Source organism: Danio rerio, chromosome 8, assembly GCF_049306965.1.
Source record: "Danio rerio strain Tuebingen ecotype United States chromosome 8, GRCz12tu, whole genome shotgun sequence".
Lineage (NCBI taxonomy): Eukaryota > Metazoa > Chordata > Actinopteri > Cypriniformes > Danionidae > Danio > Danio rerio.
Genome location: NC_133183.1, coordinates 35,036,168 through 35,056,645, shown reverse-complemented (window position 1 = coordinate 35,056,645; position 20,478 = coordinate 35,036,168). Strand labels below are relative to the sequence as shown.

The following is a 20,478-nucleotide window of genomic DNA, read 5'->3' as shown; positions in this document are numbered from 1 at the left end:
CAGCTTGGCATGGCTTTATGCTACAATATAATCCCTATTTCCTTTACCTCAGGCTTCATAAATGTGAAGCCCATAATATATTTTCCTACTACAGTCTTATATAATATGGTTACCTTCAAGGAAAATGTGCCGTACACATGTGGTGAGGTATGATGAATTAAATGTTGTGAATGAAAACAGAATTATTAAAGTATCTCTTTCTTGAATGTTACATGCTACACATGTGTAATGTATTAAACTTGCAGTACATGTGGCTTTCAGCTTCTACAAAGACAAGCATAGCATTGATGTTTTTATCATCATTAAAAGAGATTTCCCCGTTTCCTCCGGTAGTTCTCTTCTGTCGTACTGTGTGGTCCTGTCTGTCAGTCTCACACAAAAGCGCTAGCCGTTTTATTGCTGTCCAATTTCTTGCAGTCTAGACACTTATATATGCAAGATTGGGAAACACAAGATGCCTATATTTCCACTGTTTCCATTTGGAAAAAATGTGTAAAAGTTACTTTCCGTGTACAGTAGTTGCTGACTATTGGCTTTTTCATGTAAAAAACAAAACAAAAAACTATATCATAATGTTTAAACTGCTAATTTGACACCAAATTTTAGGTATCCTTTTCTTTGAGTACATTTACAAATTCTTAACCCTCTGAGGTCTGAGGTGATTTTAAGTCCCTTAAGATATTTTGACATGCCCTGAAATTTGTACTTATTTCAGCTACTACTTACATAGTATTAGCCAACATATATATCTTTTTTTTTGTACTCAGCACAAACTCTGCTACAATAATATGTGAGGAATATTGATGTACATTCTTGCGTTTGTTCGAAAAAAAAATGTTATACATGGTTTGGAGGTTTTGAAGAATAAAAAGAAGCTGAAATAAGGCCCAAATAACCACACTTAAGGGACCTGAACAAATCTTTTGTATAACCAGTCTTGTATGCTAGAATATTTACTTCACAATTATGTGAAGATTATTCTGTTCTCTCATTCAGAGAAGACATTAAAATGATTTACATTTTGTTAAGTCGGTGTTTGGGTCAGAATACTGTATGCGTGGGAGTAACAATGGTCATATATAATTCACACCTGACAAAAGACACTCCCCCACTGGCTAATGTTCACCCATCAAAGGCATTGTAAAGCAATGTCCAGTTGCAAAAGCTAGCCCAAACTAAATGCTTGTTGTATTACTTGCTGTATGTGCACTTATACAGCATGCACAAAAATATATTTGAAATGGTTTAAAACGTGTTTGCAAAACAATACAATTGTTGTAATTCAAACTTTCTTAAACATTTATCCGGCATTTATTCATAATTTCTGAATGAAACTAAAGTAGCGTAATGACAAATGCTTTAAAAATAAGAATAAATAACATGAATTTTAAACATGAAAAACAATTACTTTAAATCAAAATACAATTTTAATTGTTAAATATATATATATTGCTCAAATAATTGCAGCCTTAGTTAACTCTTTCCAAACTTTGACTTTATCAAATAAAAAAATAAAAAAAATTACACACATAACATGCGTCATGTTCTGAACAAAGCAGCATCTGATTATGCTTGATAAGCTGATATGCGCAATGTCATGTAAATGTAAAAACAAGCTTAAAGGGTTAGTTCACTCAAAACTCTCAGAAATAAAGGTACAAGAGCTATCATTGGGGCGGAACCTTTTCAAATGGTGCACTTTTGTACTTTACAGCCACACATACCACATTTTTTTACTTCACCTTTGTACTTTTAAAGTTATATAAGGTACAGGGTCCCCGCGGGTCCTTAAAAAGTCTTAAAATGTCTTAAATAAAATTTTTGATTTTTAAGGTCTGAAAATGTCTTGAATTCTGTAATTTTCCATAAGGAGGTCTTAAATTTCATGTGGGATCTTAAATATTATGTCCGACTCGTCTTATGGCGGCAAATCAATGCCAATATTAATCGAGCACAGCGGTGATGTTTGCGCGCGAGGAGAAGTGAACCGTGAGCAGATTACAGGTCTACACGCAAGAAAACTACAGCGCGCGAGCGAACAGGGGATCTTCTCATCATCATCTGTGCCCACGATGTACGCTCTCGCGAGCGAGGTCATGCCTACAGCGCGCGCGCGATCAGTTCTCTCCGCTCGCTCGCTGGTTCTTCTCCCTGCTCGCGCGAAACATTTTGAATTTTTGTCAGTCCTAGGGCGGGACTTGGTTTACTTGTTATCTCTAACGCTATTGGCTACTCTACCTTTCCAGAAGTTAGCCGGGATTGGACGCAGGTAAGCTAGTTTCCCCGTTAAATAAAAATATATAGGATAACTTATCATAATGGCAGTGTGAAACATAGACTTACTTTCTCAGTAATAATAGGTGACGACTTACTTTCAATAATGAGATATTTCTTGTAATAATTAATCTCATAATAATGCCTATTCTTACCATCATGACCAAGTCATATAATGACATATTAAAATAATGAGATATATTCTTGTAACAAACTTTATTACTTGGGAGAGAAAGAGAGAGTTATACCATGTGGCAAAAGATCTCTCCATTAAACAGAAATTGGGGAAAATATACATGGGCTAATAATTCAGGACGAATAATTCAGACTTTAAATGTGTGTTTTTAACCATTTGATGAAGTTTAGCACCTACATTTAAACTGAACTCAAACCAAACGTGTTCAAATTTATAAAAATCTTTTTTTTTTTCTTAGACTCATTGTCCTTGACTCATTTTCTATGAAGAACAAGTCAGAATAAATTGGATGGACAATAGTATACAAAATAGGCTATACATGCATGCAGTGCATAAAGTACAAAGGTTTATAGTAAATATATTGCCATTAGTCTGTTATTCCACTATACAGGTAAAGTCAGAATTATTAGCCCGCCTGAATTATTAGCCCTGTTTATTTTTATCCTAATTTTTATTTAACGGAGAGAAGATTTTTTTCAACACATTTCTAAACATAATAGTTTTAATTTCTAATAACTGATTTATTTTATCTTTGCCATGATGACAGTAAATAATATTTGACTAGATATTCTTCAAGACACTTCTAAACAGCTTAAAGTGACATTCAAAGGCTTCACTAGGTTAACTAGGCAGGTTAGGGTAGTTGGGCAAGTTATTGTATAATGATGGTTTGTTCTGTAGACTTTCGAAAAAAATAAATAGCTTAAAGAGGGTAATAATATGGACCTTAAAATGGGTTTTAAAAAATTAAAACAGCTTTTATTCTTGCCGAAATAAAACAAGAAAAAAGTGGGCTACTAATTTTGACTTCAACTGCATATGTGACCTTTAAGATGTGGGCCTGTCGTATAGAAAGTGGTATTTGTAGGCCTCTGAAGTGGAATGATGTAATGGATAGTGAGTAAAGCCAAACGAAGATTGTAGAAATTAAATTGTTGCTCAATAGGTGGCGATAAACACCCATCTGAATGTCTGTCACTGTATTTTTTTATGTTTGATTGGGCTAATCATTTTTGATTGAAGTCTTTATATGCAGGTTATTCAATCATTAACTAAAAATTAGATTGAAATATATATATAATATATATATATATATATATATATATATATATATATATATATATATATATATATATATATATATATATATATATATATATATATATATATATATATATATATTACACTGATCTATATTACAAACAATGTTAACAATTATAATAATATACAAAGCTGCACTGCACATATAGTATGCATTGTATGGAAAGATCTAAAACGCAAAAAAACTCTTCTGAAGACAATATTTCCTAGAAAGATCATCCCCAAGTGTAATAATGAGCACTGCTGTTGTGGTTAATAATGAAGTAAAATACAACAAACCAGACAAGTGCTGCACGGACAAATCAAATGGGTTCGGAAGATCATGTTACAAGAATGCAAGTCATTATTTTAGAAGATTAATTTTTATTATTTGACTGTTTCTAGAGATTGTATCCTCATAAAGTTCATAAAGTTCTCAGAAAGTTTCTTATGATTATGACTTGCAAATTGTATATATATTTAACGGCATGATTTTTTAACCTGCGTCCAATCCCGGCTAACTTCCGGAAAGGCAGAGTAGCCAATAGCATTAGAGATAACAAGTAAACCAAGTCAACCAAGTAATCTGCTCACGGTAAACTTCTCCTCGCGCGCAAACATCATCGCTGCGCTCGATTTATATTGGCATTGATTTGCCGCCATATATTTGCCGCCATACTTCAAAACATCATTCTGTGTTGACACACTGAACATTTTCCTGTTTTTTTTTTTATTTATTTTTTTAGGTAAAGTCTTAAATTTTCATTTTAGAGGACTCAAAAAGGTCTTAAAAGGTCTTAAATTTCCTGTTAAAAAATGTGCAGATACCCTGAGGTAGAGATTTGTACTTTTTTAGGTATTAACATGTACTTTTAAGACCCTGTTAGGAACAAAAAAGTACCCTTTAAAAGGTAACCATGACATATTTTGTACCTTTATTTCTGAGTGCATCAGAATATCAGAATATTATTAATCTACTTGAGCACTTCTGTGCACACATAAAACAAAAATAACGACATCATTCAACAGTTTTTCCTCCTCTGTGGCTCCGTGCAGAGACATACTCAATAACTACTCTCTACTTTTTCCATCTTCATTTGTTTATAATTCATTAATTTTCCTTCAGTTAGTCACTTATTTATCAGGGGTCGCCACAGCAGAATGAACCGCCAACTATTCTGGTATATGTTTTAAAAAGTGGATGCCCTTCCAGCTGCAACTCTGTACTGGGAAACATCAATACACTCTCACATTAGCTAAGGGCAATTTAGTTCATCCAATTTACCTAAATCACATGTATTTGGACTGTGGGGGAGACCAGAGCACCTTCAGGAAACCCACGCAAAATCCACGTATCCAGCCAGGAGTCAAACCAGCGATCTTCTTGATGTGAGGCAACAGTGCTAACCACTGAGCCACCGTGCAACTCCATTTCACCTTCAGCTTTCTTATGCCTCATTCACACTTGCAGCAACTTTGCAGCTGCCTGTTGCTCTGGGTAGCGATCTGCTGCAAACGCAGGTCTGAGTAGGTCTACAACATGGAGAATTCAACCGGCCTGTGAGTAAGTTGAGAGAGGATCACGTGAGCTCTACTGGTGCTCCTATTGGCTGTCGCTCAAGAAAGTTGCTCTTTATTTGCATGAAGTTGAAAGATTCTCAACTTTGTTGCGTCGCTCAACACGCCCACCTGGTCGCCAACAGCCACTGTCGCTCACATAGATGGAGGTCAACAGAAATCGTTCGCTCTCCACAAGTGGCTCGTATAGTGTGGATGAGGCTTTACCCTTCATAGATGCACAATTTTCAACTGTCTTAACAGTTTACAGTCTTAACAATGAAACATTGCTAAAACAGTCCATGTGTTATCAGTGATTCATTTGTAATGTTATAAAGCTATGAGAATATTTTGTGCACAAGAAAACCCAAAATAATGTCAATATTCAACAATTCATGTGTTCAGAGTCAGGTCAGGATGTGTGTTCATGAAAAAACCTTGATGTGTGTTGCGCCGCTTATAGCTTGCATTTTTTTCAGCCTTATTTAAACCAGAAAATGCAGACAAAGTAATTGTCTCATGAATGTGCATCCTGAACTCAGGCTGAAGAGAAATTGTTGTTGAATAAAGTAAACAAATGTATTTTCATAGCTTCTAAAAATTTGTTCTAAAACAAAAGTTGAATAACTTATCACACGTGGACTCTTTTGATTATATTCTTGGAACCGGTCTGGACTTCTTCGTTTTTTGGGCTCTTACAGTCTACGGAGGGTCAGAGATTTCATAAGAGTTTATAAGAAATACCTTCATTTGTCTTCAAAAGTGTATTGTTTGTATTATTATGATTTATACACACAGATAAATAGCTGAATCTCATAAACACTGTGACCTAAATATCAAAATCTTGCGTCGTTTCCTTCTAGGAAAGATGAATTACTTTGCCTTGGTGTAATTTACTACACTGAATCGTTTTTTCACCTCATTCTGACTGGCGACAGTAATGAGTTAAAGCTGGTGGCCTGGTAAAGCTTTTAAACAGTGACATAATTCACACGTCTTTTCCATGCTTCGTTAAAAAAAATATATACATACTTGCCTGGATTATTTCAATATCATGTCAAATCTCTCAAGTGAAATATATAGCCATGCAGACACAAATGTTTACATAAAGTCTGTAACGTAATTTAGAGAAAGAAATGAAGTCATAGTGCTGTATGGGAGACGTTTGTTTATGGTGTAAATACAGATATTTGAAATGATTCGTTTTCGATATTTAGCAGATATTTCTTTTCTTAATATGGTTCAAATATCTTTAAAATATCAAACGAACCAACTCTGTTTTATCCAACAAGGTGATTTATGCAAGTGTATTCATTGTACTATAATTAAGTTGACAGTGAAGTTCAGAAAGCGACTATGCTCCATATGAAATCGTCTCTAGCACTTTGAGTTTTTTAAGAAACACCAAAGGCTTTGGGGCCGTCAGTGAAGGATGTGTTTGGTGGATTGGATGGGACTGCATGGTAATAGCTGCATGTGTTTGGGAATAATGACATCATCGTCTGGCAGTTTTTGGGGTTGGAAAACCTCAACGATCCAGGGTCACAGGCTCAAAATCATTAGCCCACACTTACAGCATGTCTTGCCATCTGGCAGTGCTGTTACAGCTATACAGAGGTCATTTGCAGGAAACTGCTATTTGAGCCAGATTTTTTTAATATATCATTATTTTTATTTTTATTCGGGTTTAAAGGTTTACTTCTGAACTTTACATAAAACATATTTCCTACCTTTGATGCTGTAAATCAAAATAGTAAATTTACAGTAAAAAAATGGCAGCGTGGTTGCCAGGATTTACAATTAAAACCACACCAATGTTTCGAAGTACTAACATCTACATAACATAGCTTTGTTGCACAGACAAACAACCATAAGCATGTGCAGATGAGAAGTCATATGATGAGCCAATGCTTATCCCAAACAGCCAATATATACTTAACATACTAGCATACTAATAGATTCCAGAGCAAGGTAACACACATAAAATAATGCAATAAACATTATTTAGCAACATTAAATGTAACATAAAACCTGAATTTACATAAATGATGAGAAAAATATATAAAGAATCATACACTACCTGACAAAAGTCTTGTCACTTATCCAAGTTTTAGGAACAACAAATAATGACTTGACTTCTAGTTGATCATTTGGTATCAGAAGTGGCTTAAACGAAAGACAAAGACCTCTAGGTTACGCTTATTTTAGCAAAATAAAGTAGCATCATGTCCTGATTTTTTATTATTTCATTAGGACAGTAAGGTCTGACTGCTTACACAAAGTCTTGTCATTTAACAGAAATCTTGGTGCAGTGGAAAAATAATTAATATTGTGTATGACTCCTATGAGCTTAAAGGACTGCATCCATACATCTCTGCAATGACTCAAGTAACTTGGAATGGCACAGAAAGCGTTCTTGCAGGACTTCCAGAGTTCATCAAGATTCTTCGGATTCATCTTTAATGCCTTCTTTTTCATCTCACCCCAGATATGCTCAATAATGTTCATGTCTGGTGACTGGGTTGGCTGATCCTAGAGCACCTTGAACTTCTTTGTTTCAGGAACTTTGATGTGGAGGTTGAAGTATGAGAAGGACTGCTATCCTGCTGAAGAATTTGCTCTCTCATGTGGTTTATAATGTAATGGGCAGCACAAATGTCTTGATACCTCAGGCTGTTGATGTTGCCATCCACTCTGCAGATCTCTAACATGCCCCCATACTCAATGTAACCCCAAATCGTTTTTTTTTTTTCCTTTCACCAAACTGACTTCTGTGAGAATCTTTGTGTCCATGTGGGTTCCAACAGGTCTTCTGCAGTATTTGTGATGATTTGGATGCAGTTCAACAAATGATTAATTGGATTAATTAATGATTAATTGTCACTTTTCCAAATGATCAAGTAGAAATCATTAGATTAGAAAAATTATTATCATTATTATAATAATTAAAGCATTATTATTTGTCGCTCTTACAAAAAAAAAAAGTCTTTTAACATTTTTTTTTTTTTTTGCTGTTGAATCTTATCGATTTTGTTACAGTAAAGGCTTTGAACACCGGTTTTATTTCTGCATTATTCAATTTTGAGGTGTCATGCCATTGTCGCATGTCCTGCATTTCTGATTATTTACATAATTGTAAGTCAAAAAAAAAATCTGCTTTTGTTTACAACACATAATAAGACATGTTTCTTAAGCAGCATAGTGTGATTTCTGTAAGTTTTAGAAAACAAAGGCAACTACCTATCTTGGAGACTAATGACATTTTTAGATGTATTTAATATTACACTTTAAATTGAAACTATATTACTATTGTATTGTTTTTACCATGCATTCTTACAATGACATTGAGTAGAAAAGACCTCGCTCATCCATATTTAAAGGTGTAATGGTGCACTGTGAAGGTAATAGGACATGGCATGCATCTTAATACAGCAATGTGTATTGAATTAAAGATTTTGTTTCATATGAGGTTTCTAATGAGGGAATTGAGCTAAATTTCAGTCAACCGATAAATTACGGTCTGTGGCAATCATAGCTTGTTAATACTCTATTCTCTTATTCTACAACATACTATAAATTAAAACCTGTGTTTTATAAAATACAAATGACAGCTTCAAAATTCAGGGATTTGATATGGATGCATCTATTTTACACTGTAGAGCAAAACGTTAAAGCATTTCCAAATTATTTTTATGACAGACATTGTTTAACTAAGAAATTGTAAAACCCCTTACACTGAAAAAATTATGTTCTAAAAATTGTTGCAAACAATTTAAATGTGTTGAATTTAAACAATTAAATTAAATTCAGTAATGCTCAACTTAATTTGTTTGTTTAAATTCAGCTCAAATAATCTGTTTACAACCACTTCACTCCACTTCAAATGTTTAGTAAATCCAAAGAATTGTCATTATATTTTTCAGTGTAGGAAAATGTCTGGGTAAATTATTCTTCTAGCTTTTGACATCATTCCTGGATGCCTAATTTTTCAGGCATATTTGTTTTTCATTTCGATTACTAATCATTAACTGATCAACTTAAGTCATTCTCTCTACACTTTATTATGTACAGCTACAATTATTGTCAATAATATTAGTGTTTTTTAAAGCATTTTACCTAAAAAAAAAATAAATTGCAACACTTGATTATATGTGTAATGTAAATATATAACACATTGAATTGAGATTTGTGAGGGGAAAAAAAAGTGAAATGTGGCCTTAAAAAAGAGTTTAATTTATAAAATAAATTATTTATAAAATAATTTATACATTTAATTTATGTCTCATATTTTATAATTTTTTACTTTGTCACAATCCTTTTGCACAGGCTGTCATTGAAGATTGAACCTGGGAACAGCTCACCACGTCTGGTATCTTCCAAAGAAGATCTCGGAGGTAAAGTCTGTTTTACTTCATCATCTCAGCTTACTTTCTCAAATATTCCTGCTGGAAGTGGTTAACTCTGATTTTTCTGAGATATGACATCCATACACATCAGAGGATCATCAGTAATTGGGTCTGAGCTGTACCTGACTGAGGAGTGCTAGTTGTTTTGTTGTAGTTCTGGTTTTGTTGTAGTTCTGTTGCTGGTTTGAGAGATTATTCAGATGTGTGTTAGGGGGTAATGAAAAATAGAGAGACTGCAATCTAGAATTTTGGGGGTCCACAGCACAATAGACCTATTTGAATGTAACTTTTCTTTCATGAACTTTTTTTTTTTCATTCTGGCAAATAAAAACCACCTGTCATCTGTCAAAAACAAATCTCTACTGTTTTTTAAAGCTTAAAAAGGGTTCACTGTTTCATTTATTGATCTATATTTACTTTGTTGTCAGAAATGCTGCAGTTGTGTGAAATTTTGATAAAGTGTGTATTCTAGTTTTGTTTTTATGTTCCTAAAAAAATTAAATAAAATAAATTTAAATGTGGGGAAAAAACACAAATAAAGTTTAAAGTTTAATTCAATGCATATTTAATAGATTAGTTACTGTTCTACATATGTTAATGATGTTAATTCAATATTCCAAACTAATAAGAAAATGTATTTACGCTAGTCAATTTACTGCACTTTTTTATTTGTTAAGTTTATTCAATAAATATATTCTATTATAAGTCAAATGAAAGTTAATCTTTTAAAAATATACTGAATAGCAAAAATTACCTTTGAAGATCATCATATTGTATTTTCTTAACTTGTTCCTCTTTTAAAATGTTGAATATGTGAATGTTAAATGAATCCAATCCATGCTCAGTGAGTCTTCTTGGATCACAAACTGTAGATCTTTGTAGATAGAACATTGTAGGCTAGAGTAGTTACCATTAGACTTTTAGAATTTACAAGTATCATTTATTTAACTTTCACATCTCTTAAATATTTTCTTAATTTTAGACCACATCAAAGACTTATACTCTTATAACTTCTATTGGAAGGAGGAAAGATTGACTCTTGAAAGTCCTTTTAATATTTTAAACTGTTATATTAATATAATTTTATTCAGATGTGTGCCTTTCCTCAACAATTTGTAATTAGTAATTAAATGTATTATTATGTATGGTTGTGTTAAATACAAATAAAAAAAAAAAACTTTTTCAAAAATGTTCTAACTTCTTTAACATTTTACTACTATAACATGGTTTAACCAAATATATGTGTGCTTGGCAAATACACACTTTAAAAACCCATTATTATAACTTTACTACTACAACTTGGTACTTAAAAATAGTTCAATAGTGTCCCAGTTCTTACTAACAGGAAAGTATTAACATCCATTTTGTATTTCCAGTTGAATGACATAGATGGACTTATGGGTGAACACTACAGCAATATAGAATATACAGTTGAAGTCAGAATTATTAACCCCTTTTTATATATATTTTCCAAATGATGTTTAACAAAGCAAGGAAATTTTCACAGACTGTCTGATAAAAGTTTTTTTTTTCTTCTGGAGAAAGTCTTAATTGTTTTTATTTCGGCTAGAATAAAAGCAGTTTTTATTAAAATAAATTAATAAATAAACAGGGAGCTAATAATTCAGGGTGGATAATAATTCTGGCTTCAAAAGTATATGTACTTTATGAAGTCTGTATGAAATCGAAAATTGCAATGTTTATTTGTCTAGCACACAGTGCTAATCTCAAAATTTGTTTTGGGATATTCTAACCCTGTTTTTCTGTTCTTAAATGGCAGTCCATCTCTCATGATGTCAGTTTCTTTTTCTTTTTTTTTAGCCACGATTCTCTGAACATTAGTTTACTGGGAGTGAAAGCTGAAAGGGTGAGAGCAAAAATAAAACCCCTACTCAATATTACAATTCAGATATTGTAATAACTGAAATAAAATCTGCCATAACTTCCAACGCTGGCTTTAAAAGATAGTTTGATTCTTGTGCCTCAAGACAAGCACCTGAAGGTAGTGGAGAGTTTGAATGACATCATGGTGTATGTCAGTTCCTCTCAAGGGAAGCTGAGCAATTACAATCTTTCCTTGTTCTGACTATCAGATGGTTTAGTAGGAAATGGAGCATTTTATGGTTGTAGCAGCTGTGGCGAAACTGGACAAACTCAAGGAGACATCTAACTGAAGATTGGATATGGAAAGGGTCTGATTTTTGTTTGCATTGCTGCATTTTTGATGTTTTCCCTTAAGTTGAAGGTTAACATCATTGGACTTTCTTGAAGACTCAAAAAGCATACAGTTGAAATCAAGGTACATTTAATCTTAAATGAATAATATATAATGTACATACAGCTGAAGTAAAAATGATTGCAAATATTTTTCAAATATTTTGTTTAAATGACGTTTAACAAAGCAAGGAATTTTTCACAGTATTATGTGAGCCCAAAATTATTCATACCCCTGGCAAATTCTGACTTATTGACTTTATTATTACTATTATTGTTTGGACTGGAATTCTATTGATCATTGATATATTTTTATATATTATTTGATATATATATATATATATATATATATATATATATATATATATATATATATATATATATATATATATATATATATATATATATATATATATAGATAGATAGATATATATATATATATATATATATATATATATATATATATAGATATATATATATATAGATATATAGATATATATATCTATATATCTATATATCGTATATATATATCAATATATATTGATATGTTGATATATATTTATAGGACATGCCTATTTTTGTTGCAAAGGCAAATAAAAGCTGAGAAACATATACAGTATATTCTCCCACAATAATGTCTCTTGTACATCGTCTTATTATCTTTTAGAAGAAGCCTGTGTCATTTCCAGTCCAAAAAAAAGTAACTTTAAAGGGCACCTTTTTTACCCCTTTCTCAAGATTTAAGATAAGTATTTTTTGTCTCCAGAATGTGTATGTAAAGTTTAAGCTCAAAACACCTATCAGATAATTTATTATACCTTTCAAAATAGTGGGATTTTCTGCTGTGAACACAGCGTAGCTGTTTTTGTAGCCTTTGCCTTTAATGCTAGTTCTCCCCGCCCACTACTCCCACGTGCCTGTCAGAGTGTGCCTAAATCTCCGCCTCGGCTGCATCAGATAAACAGAACAGTAACAGACATAAAGGAAGCAGATCTCATGTAACGTTTGTGAGAAATACTACAGTAAGAACTTCCTCAATGATTATTTGATGTATTTGTTGTGGAGTTAATTTAAGCCTTTCTGCAATGATGAGTCACACACTTTGCACTGTTTTTGCATGGCAAATGTGACAGGATACACTTCTGTATGGTTATCTATTGTGTTTATATACAAAATAAACCTGATTTAACGTCCACAAACTGGGATTGAAGCATCTTCTTATATATTGTATTGACATGCGGCTGTGGTGATAAGTAAAGCTAAAGTAAATCGGTGTTATTCATTACAAACTTGCACTGTTTTTAAAAGTGTTTTAAACTTGTAAAACCCATTCTTGATCACATTTGACTAAGATTGATGGTCACAGAGAGCTGAACAGATCTTTTTATTCCAGTTGCTTTGCACACGTCCTGTCTTGTTGATATAATTATACATATTACTACATAAACATGTTAATACGTTGCTGTCAATCAATTCAGTGGGCGGGAAAACCACACTCCTAAGTTTCAGTGGGCCTCAAAATGGAAGTGATTTGGATCCTATTTGAACGTCAGGAAACCTAAAAAAGACACTTAGTGTCCTTATATCACTTTAATTTGACTGTACACACACTATACCTACACATAGTTCTGTCCAAATAGCTCACAAAGGATGATTTTCATCATAGGTGCCCTTTAAGTGAGAATTTTCAGGGGTATGAATAATTTCTGGCTTGCAAAAAAAACAGATTTTTGCATTACTATTTTTTAAAATCTCAAGATCAATTGGCAACATCTTAGAAGGACTGCAGTTTTGTTTGTCCATTTTTTATTACATATATTATATAATTTAATACATTCATATGCCATAAATGCATATGTAAATGTTTGTATTGTGTATGTGTGTGATGTGGGGCAATGCAGTGGCGCAGTAGGTAGTGCTGTTGCCTTATAGCAAGAACGTCGCTGGTTCAAGCCTCGGCTGGGTCAGTTGGCGTTTCTGTTTTGAGCTTGAATGTTCTCCCTGCGTTTGCGTGGGTTTCCTCTGTGTGCTCCGGTTTCCCCCACAGTCCAAAGACATGCGGTACAGGTGAATTGGCTAGGCTAAATTGTCCATAGTGTATGAGTGTGTATGGATGTTTCCCAGAGATATGTTGCAGCTGGAAGGGCATCCGCTGCGTAAAACATGTGCTGGATAAGTTGCCGGTTCATTCTGCTGTGGCGACCCCAGATTAATAAAGGGACTAAGCCAAAAAGAAAACGAACAAATGAATGGGTGTGATATGTAAATGTCCTTTTCTACATTTCATTTGATTTTGTTTTTGTTGTTGTTATTATCAATTGGCGCTCTTGGAGAGTCTGCAGGGCACTTAAGGAAATGTTTTCCTGGCCCAGATTTCTAGTATTTAAAAGGCCACTAATGATGCAATCTCTGCTGACATGCCTTACAGCCAGTCACTTCCGATTGTTAGTTGGGAAGAAAGCCTGTTTTTTGTTTAGTTAAAGGCTCTTCTTACCCATTATGAGACCTATTAACCTGCTATAAAAGACAGTAGGGAATGTCAAGATTAACATACTTCTCCTAATAATCAACAATAGTTATTTTCAACATTGCCACACATCCCCCTCTAAATTGATTTTACTATGGAAAAATGGGCCTATAAATGTGACTGCAGGGAACATTTCACTGGCTGTCTGCTTATTATTCAGCTACTTTAGAGTGGTGTTCTTGTTTACCAAGTCGGTAATGCTGTGGCTGGTTTGAAAAACTGAACTGCTCTCTTTGACATGATGCCTAACTTGCTGCTGTGGAACTTTGGGATTGTTTTCAAATGTTTTAGTCCTGTTAGCCAACGTTTTGCTAATTATCCACATAATGTATATGCTGGAATAGTTGGCAGTTCATTCCGCTGTGGCGACCTTTGAAACAGAGACCAAGGCCCCAGTTTACACTAATACTTTTTAGTTTCAAAACACATTTATTTTTCTACGGTTACGCCTTCCATCCACACTACCCCGGAGTTTTCGAGCACAGAAAACTGAGCTTTTTGAAAACACTGAAGAGGCCGTTATCATTTTAAAACGCTGCTGCTCCATGTCAGTGTGGATGGAGGAAAACCGAGACATCTGAAAATGGAGGTGTGGCTGAAGACATCTAATTGGTGCTTTTTTTCAGTATTAAGTAGCCTAAACAAAGTTCAGTCTTGCAAAGTTCAGTCTTGAACTTCCTTCTTAGTTCAGACTTTACAAGTTTGATATGAAAAACAAACTCCCAAAGACATGTCGGGTGAATCTTCAAAGGGAACAGTGTAGGCTGCTTTATAATGTACATTATATAGATTATATACATTTTAGCAAATAAAGGCAAGCAATTAGTCAAATGTGCAGAATCTGTGTACGTGGTTACATAAATGAATATATTAACTTGTTAATTAGGGCTCAGCCAAAACATGTTACCTGAAAAACAAGTAATAGATTCAAAAGACCAAGTTCAAGGAATATGTTGTTAAATATAGACATGAATGAAATATCAAGTTGAATAAATATAGTGAGAATAGATCCAGCGGTAGATTCTTGATGAACAGTCTGACATGCACCTACCTGCGGTTCTGTGCTTGAAGCATCCGCTGACTGTCTGGAGCTCAGACATGCACATACGCTGCAGTGCATGCCAGAGTGTGTGTGTGTGGTCATGTGATGTGCGTTTTCAGAGGTGTAATGTAGACAGAGAGTTGTTCAGAAATGCTAGGTGAAATGTCAGTGTGGACGTGGATTGTTTTCATTCTAAAATGAAATTTTAAAACTAAAACGTATTAGTGTAAACGAGGCCTAAGGAAAATAAGTGAATGCGGGAATGGATTTATCGTATATGCTTTAAAGGGATAGTTCACTTACGAAATGGGAATTCTGCCATAGTCGACCTTTGGCTTGTTCCAAACCAGTTTAGTTCAATTTTTTTCTCGAATGAACACAACAGAATGTAATTTGGAAATTGTTTTATATCATTTGTTTTTTTCTCCTACTATTGATGTCAAAGGTTACAGGTTTCTAACATTTCTCAAATGATCTTCTTTTGTGTTCAAACGAAGAAAGAAATTTCAAACTGGTTTGGAACAAGTCAAGGGAGATTTAATGAACATTTTTGGGTTAACTATTCATTTAAGCTGTCCTTTAAACTCTAAATTGTAGCAGTGTTACTAAGCAATAAAATTAAAACCTGTATTTGGAGGTGTTTTGTTGTATATGTTGTTAGTATATGGCTGTGTACTCCTTGTATTCATAAGATTGTGGGGACCAAATGTCCCCTCATAGTACACTATTTTGTGAATTTTTAATCACCATGGGGAAAACAGCCCATAAATCAATTTAAGTTTATTGAATATTGCTTTTCACAATAATTATTGTTTCAAAGCAGTTTTACAAAAGGTTCACATTACTGCATTACAATCAAATTCTGAAAAGTTAAGGTAAAATCATACAGAATGAAGTATGTACATGTAAAAATGCAGAACATTTTCTATGAGGGTTGGGTTTAAGGGTAGGATTGAGGTTGGAGGACAGAATATACAGTCTGTACATTATAAAAATCATTTCAGTCAAACTGAAAACCCAACATGTGTTTACAGGTCCCTCAGAAGTGTCCATGTCAGTGAGATATAACAGGAGGCCGACCTGTCCAGATACATCAGTGGTTGCCCACCTCCCAACACCACCTCCTGCTCGACACAGGAAGAGCCACAGCCTAGGAAATAAGTAAATACCTTTCTACTCACCCGCACATAAATACACACACGTTTTGGTTTTTACTTCTACTTCAATTTGTTTTCCTTGTTTCATAGTTTTTGTTACTTATGTAATTTAAGTTAAAACTTATAAATACTACAAATAATATAAATACTGCAGGCATATATGATCAACAAAAAGTAGGAGTTAAATATATTTAAATGTTGCAAATATATTTTTGTAATGATGAAAATGCAATTAAGTAATCTAATCTAAATTAAGTAAAATATTCAATGTAAAAGAATAGTGATTTTTTTATCCAATATTAATTTAAAATACAGTTGCAGTTATGAATCGGTAATGATCAAGTTGTAATTTAATGCTTGTTAAATTATAAATAAAATAAACAGAATATTGAATAACTTTTTAAATTATAATTATTATTATCATAATCACAGTGCTCAGTGAGAGTAATATATTTTTACATATACGTTCAATTAATCAGTACCAAATCCAAAACTGGAACTAATCTAACAAAAAAAGTAAGATCACAGTTAAAAAAATTGTAAGGCCAAATTATTATGTCAGGAGAAAATATTAAATCTAATTTTTATAAATAGGAAAAATTAAGAGAACATACAAATATACATAAAAGATTGTTGCAATTTTTTTTTTTTTTTTGCAGTAGCTCATTTGAAAAAAATGTTTACTAAAACTACTGTACTACTGTATATTCTCTGATAAATGATGTCTGAAAAGCCATCCACAGATGTCTAAAATACGTCAGAAAAACATCCTGAAGTCATCCACTGACATTCAAAAGTTGTCCACTGACATCTGAAAAACATCCACTGACATCTTAAAGTGGTCCAGTGATGTCCAAAAAATGTCCACGGACATCCAAAAGGAGTCCACTCACATCTGAAATAGCCATATCATCCTGCAGCCCAAGACTGGTTACTCACTGAAGCTGAGCAAGGCTGAGACTGGTTGGTACCTGGATAGGAGACCACATGGCAAAACTAGGTTGCTGGTGGAGGTAGTGTTAGTGAGGCCAGCAGTTGGCACTCAACCTGCAGTCTGTGTGAGTCCTAATGCCCCAGTAAAAGTGAAGGCGATGTCATACTTTCAGTGGGTGATGGCTTTTGAATGCGATGTTATACTGAGGTCCTGACTCTCTGTGGTCATCAAAAATCCAAAAACCCGGTGTCCTGGCCAAATTCCCTCCATTTACTCCTTACCCATCATGGCCGCCCAATCATCCCTATTCACCAAATTGTCTGCATCACTGTCTCTACACTCCATATATAGCTGGTGTGTGGTGAGTGCACTGGCGTCTTAATCCTGTGGTTGCTGTCGCATCATCCAAGTGGATGCTGCACACTGGTGGCAGTGAGGAGAAACCCCCCTCAGATTGTGAAGCGCTTTGGGTGTATGACCACACACAATAAATGTGCTAAATAAATACACACATTATATTACATTAAATTACTGAAAGATGTCCACTGATGTATGATAGGTGACCGAAAGTGGTCCACTGACATTTTCATATGTCTGAAAGATGTCCAACATTTTCAATATTTCCTGATCTGACATTTATTTTTTATTCATTTGACAGGCAAATTGGTTATACTGTAAATTTAAATGAATATACTGACAAGTTTTGAAGTACACTAGAAATGTCATTTTAATAGTTCACTAGTTTTACAAGGAAATGCATTGCATTGTGGAACTGGCTGATTGTGTTTCATTTCTCTCTTTTTTCTCAGTATGATGTGTCAGTTTGGTGTTGTGGAGAGTAAAAGTGCAACATTTCCTGAAAAGGAAAAGGCTCGACACCTACTGGATGACAGCTTCTTAGAGTCTCACAGTCCTGTCAGAAACCATACACATGATTCAGTATTCACCAACGGCATATCACTGGGTAATGCAGTTAATTCCTGTTTTACACCCTTTTCATAAAGCACAAGTATCCGTGTCCTTGTTTTAAAGCATTTTATTTACTTCTACATCACTACTGTGTTGGAATATTTTTGCATCAAAAGCGAATGATTTCAACACTAGATGGCGGCAGTGTTAAATCATTTGTGCAGTGGGTTATTTTCTTTTGCAGCCCAGCAGACTTGAAATCTTTACCATGTGATGTTCCTGGGATTGTTTATTTTAGTTATTGAAGGAGAAAACAAATAATTGAATCTTACTCTTTATTTTTCCTCTGTCCCTCTGCAGGCAGTAGAGAGAGCTCTTTTAGTGATGAATTATCAAGTACTGTTGAGAGGTAAGGCCAATTAAAGATTATTATGAATCAGAATATAAGATTGATTGATTTAAGTCATTTTACCAAACAAAGTAATGTGTGTATCTGTCCTGATTGCTTTCAGAGGCCGAATGTATGCAACACTTGGCCCAAATTGGCGTGTCCCAATATGTAACTCTCCTAGAAGTAGAAGCTACATTTATAGGTATGAAATATTATTTTGTTCATTTTAAGTTGTTTATTTTGTGCCTATTAAGGACATAACAGAGGTTAATACTACTTCATTCAACAATCCAAGACCATAAACACTACAATTGTATCTTATTATGTAAGGAAGTGGTCACCAAACTTGTTTCTGGAGGGCCATTGTCCTGCAGATTTTTGCTCCAATCCTAATCAAACACACCTGAACAAGCTAATCAAGGTGTTAATAGGTATACTTGAAACATCCAGGCAGGTGTGTTGAAGCAAGTTGGAACTAAACCCTGCAGGGACACTGGCCCTCTAGGACAGAGATTGGTGACCCCTGATGTAAGTAATAAAATACATCCAAGCCGTCGTTACCAGATTAAAGGCTGACAAGCTTATTGGCAGCCCAACACAAAGTCGGGGGATGTTGTATTCATCTTATTCTTCACGTATGAGCTGGTGCATCCATTTGAATCTTTTTGGTTCAAGACTTCCGGTCTTATTCACTTCTATTAATTTTTAGAAGTTAAAAGCAGTTTGTTATGCTGCTTGATGTTGTAAATTGTTATTTTCCTATTATATTATTCTACTTGGTCTGTATAGTCATGCAAACACTTGTTTGTAGAGCTAGTAGTTTGACCGTTTTCTGCTGTTTAGTATTCCTATAGTCATTTATCCCATAGGCGACTGAATCGGAAGTTCAAAAACAACCACACTTCTGCATTGAAGAATAAGGTCAATAAGATTGCACGGCTTTATTCTGCAAAAACAACTGTCTGAATGTTCTTTATCTTGCTTATGTGAAGCTGTTTGTTTAATATGCATTGTATTCTGTTTTAAATGTTTCTGTTAAGGACTTTTATTTAGGTGTTGTGTCCTCCGCGGAGGAGGGTTATGTGTGTGTGTGTGTGTGTGTGTGAAAAAGCACAGCAGGTGGAGTGTGACGAGAGGAGACTCGTGTCGATCTCCTCCACAGTTTTTGCTCAATAAAATAGTTAGTCGTCAGTATTTTCAAGTCCATCATCTTTATTTACATTCACCCACGGGCAGCTAAAATCCACGCCTTACACTTATTACACAGCTACTTGCCACAAATTGTAAAAATTATATACAAAACTTTGTTCTGAGACACAATTCTTTATTAATTATTTAATTAATAGAAATGAAAATGGCTAAAGCAAGCATACACTAACATATGTATTATTCTGTCACAATATGGCACCGAACAGTCAAAAACAGCTTCTTGACAGACAAGCATATACACTCATCTGCCACCTTATTAGGGACACTTGTCTAACTGCTCGTTAACGCTAATTTCTAATCAGGCAATCACATGGCAGCAACTCAATACATTTAGGCATGTAGACATGGTCAAGATGATCTGCTGTAGCTCAAACCGAGCATCAGAATGGGGAAAAAAGTGATTTAAGTGACTCTAAACGTGGCATGGTAGTTGGTGCCAGACAGGCTGGTCTTAGTATTTCAAAAATTGCTGATCTACTGGGATTGTTTTTGCGCACAACCATCCCTAGGGTTTACAGAGAATTACAGAGAATAGACAGAAAATGAGAAAATGGAGGAGAAAGGTCAGACTGATTAGTGCAG

General features: G+C 34.1%; 1 protein-coding gene across 1 annotated transcript in view; it reads left to right on the top strand.

Annotated features, from left to right (window-relative positions):
- The window catches only part of ralgps1 (Ral GEF with PH domain and SH3 binding motif 1), a 200,135-nt gene that overhangs the window by 165,457 nt on the left and 14,200 nt on the right, over positions 1-20,478 (top strand). Inside the window, 5 exon segments of the mRNA NM_001100146.1 lie at positions 9,434-9,501; positions 16,331-16,457; positions 18,197-18,351; positions 18,657-18,705; positions 18,809-18,889. Coding sequence (NP_001093616.1) covers positions 9,434-9,501; positions 16,331-16,457; positions 18,197-18,351; positions 18,657-18,705; positions 18,809-18,889 — 480 coding nt within the window.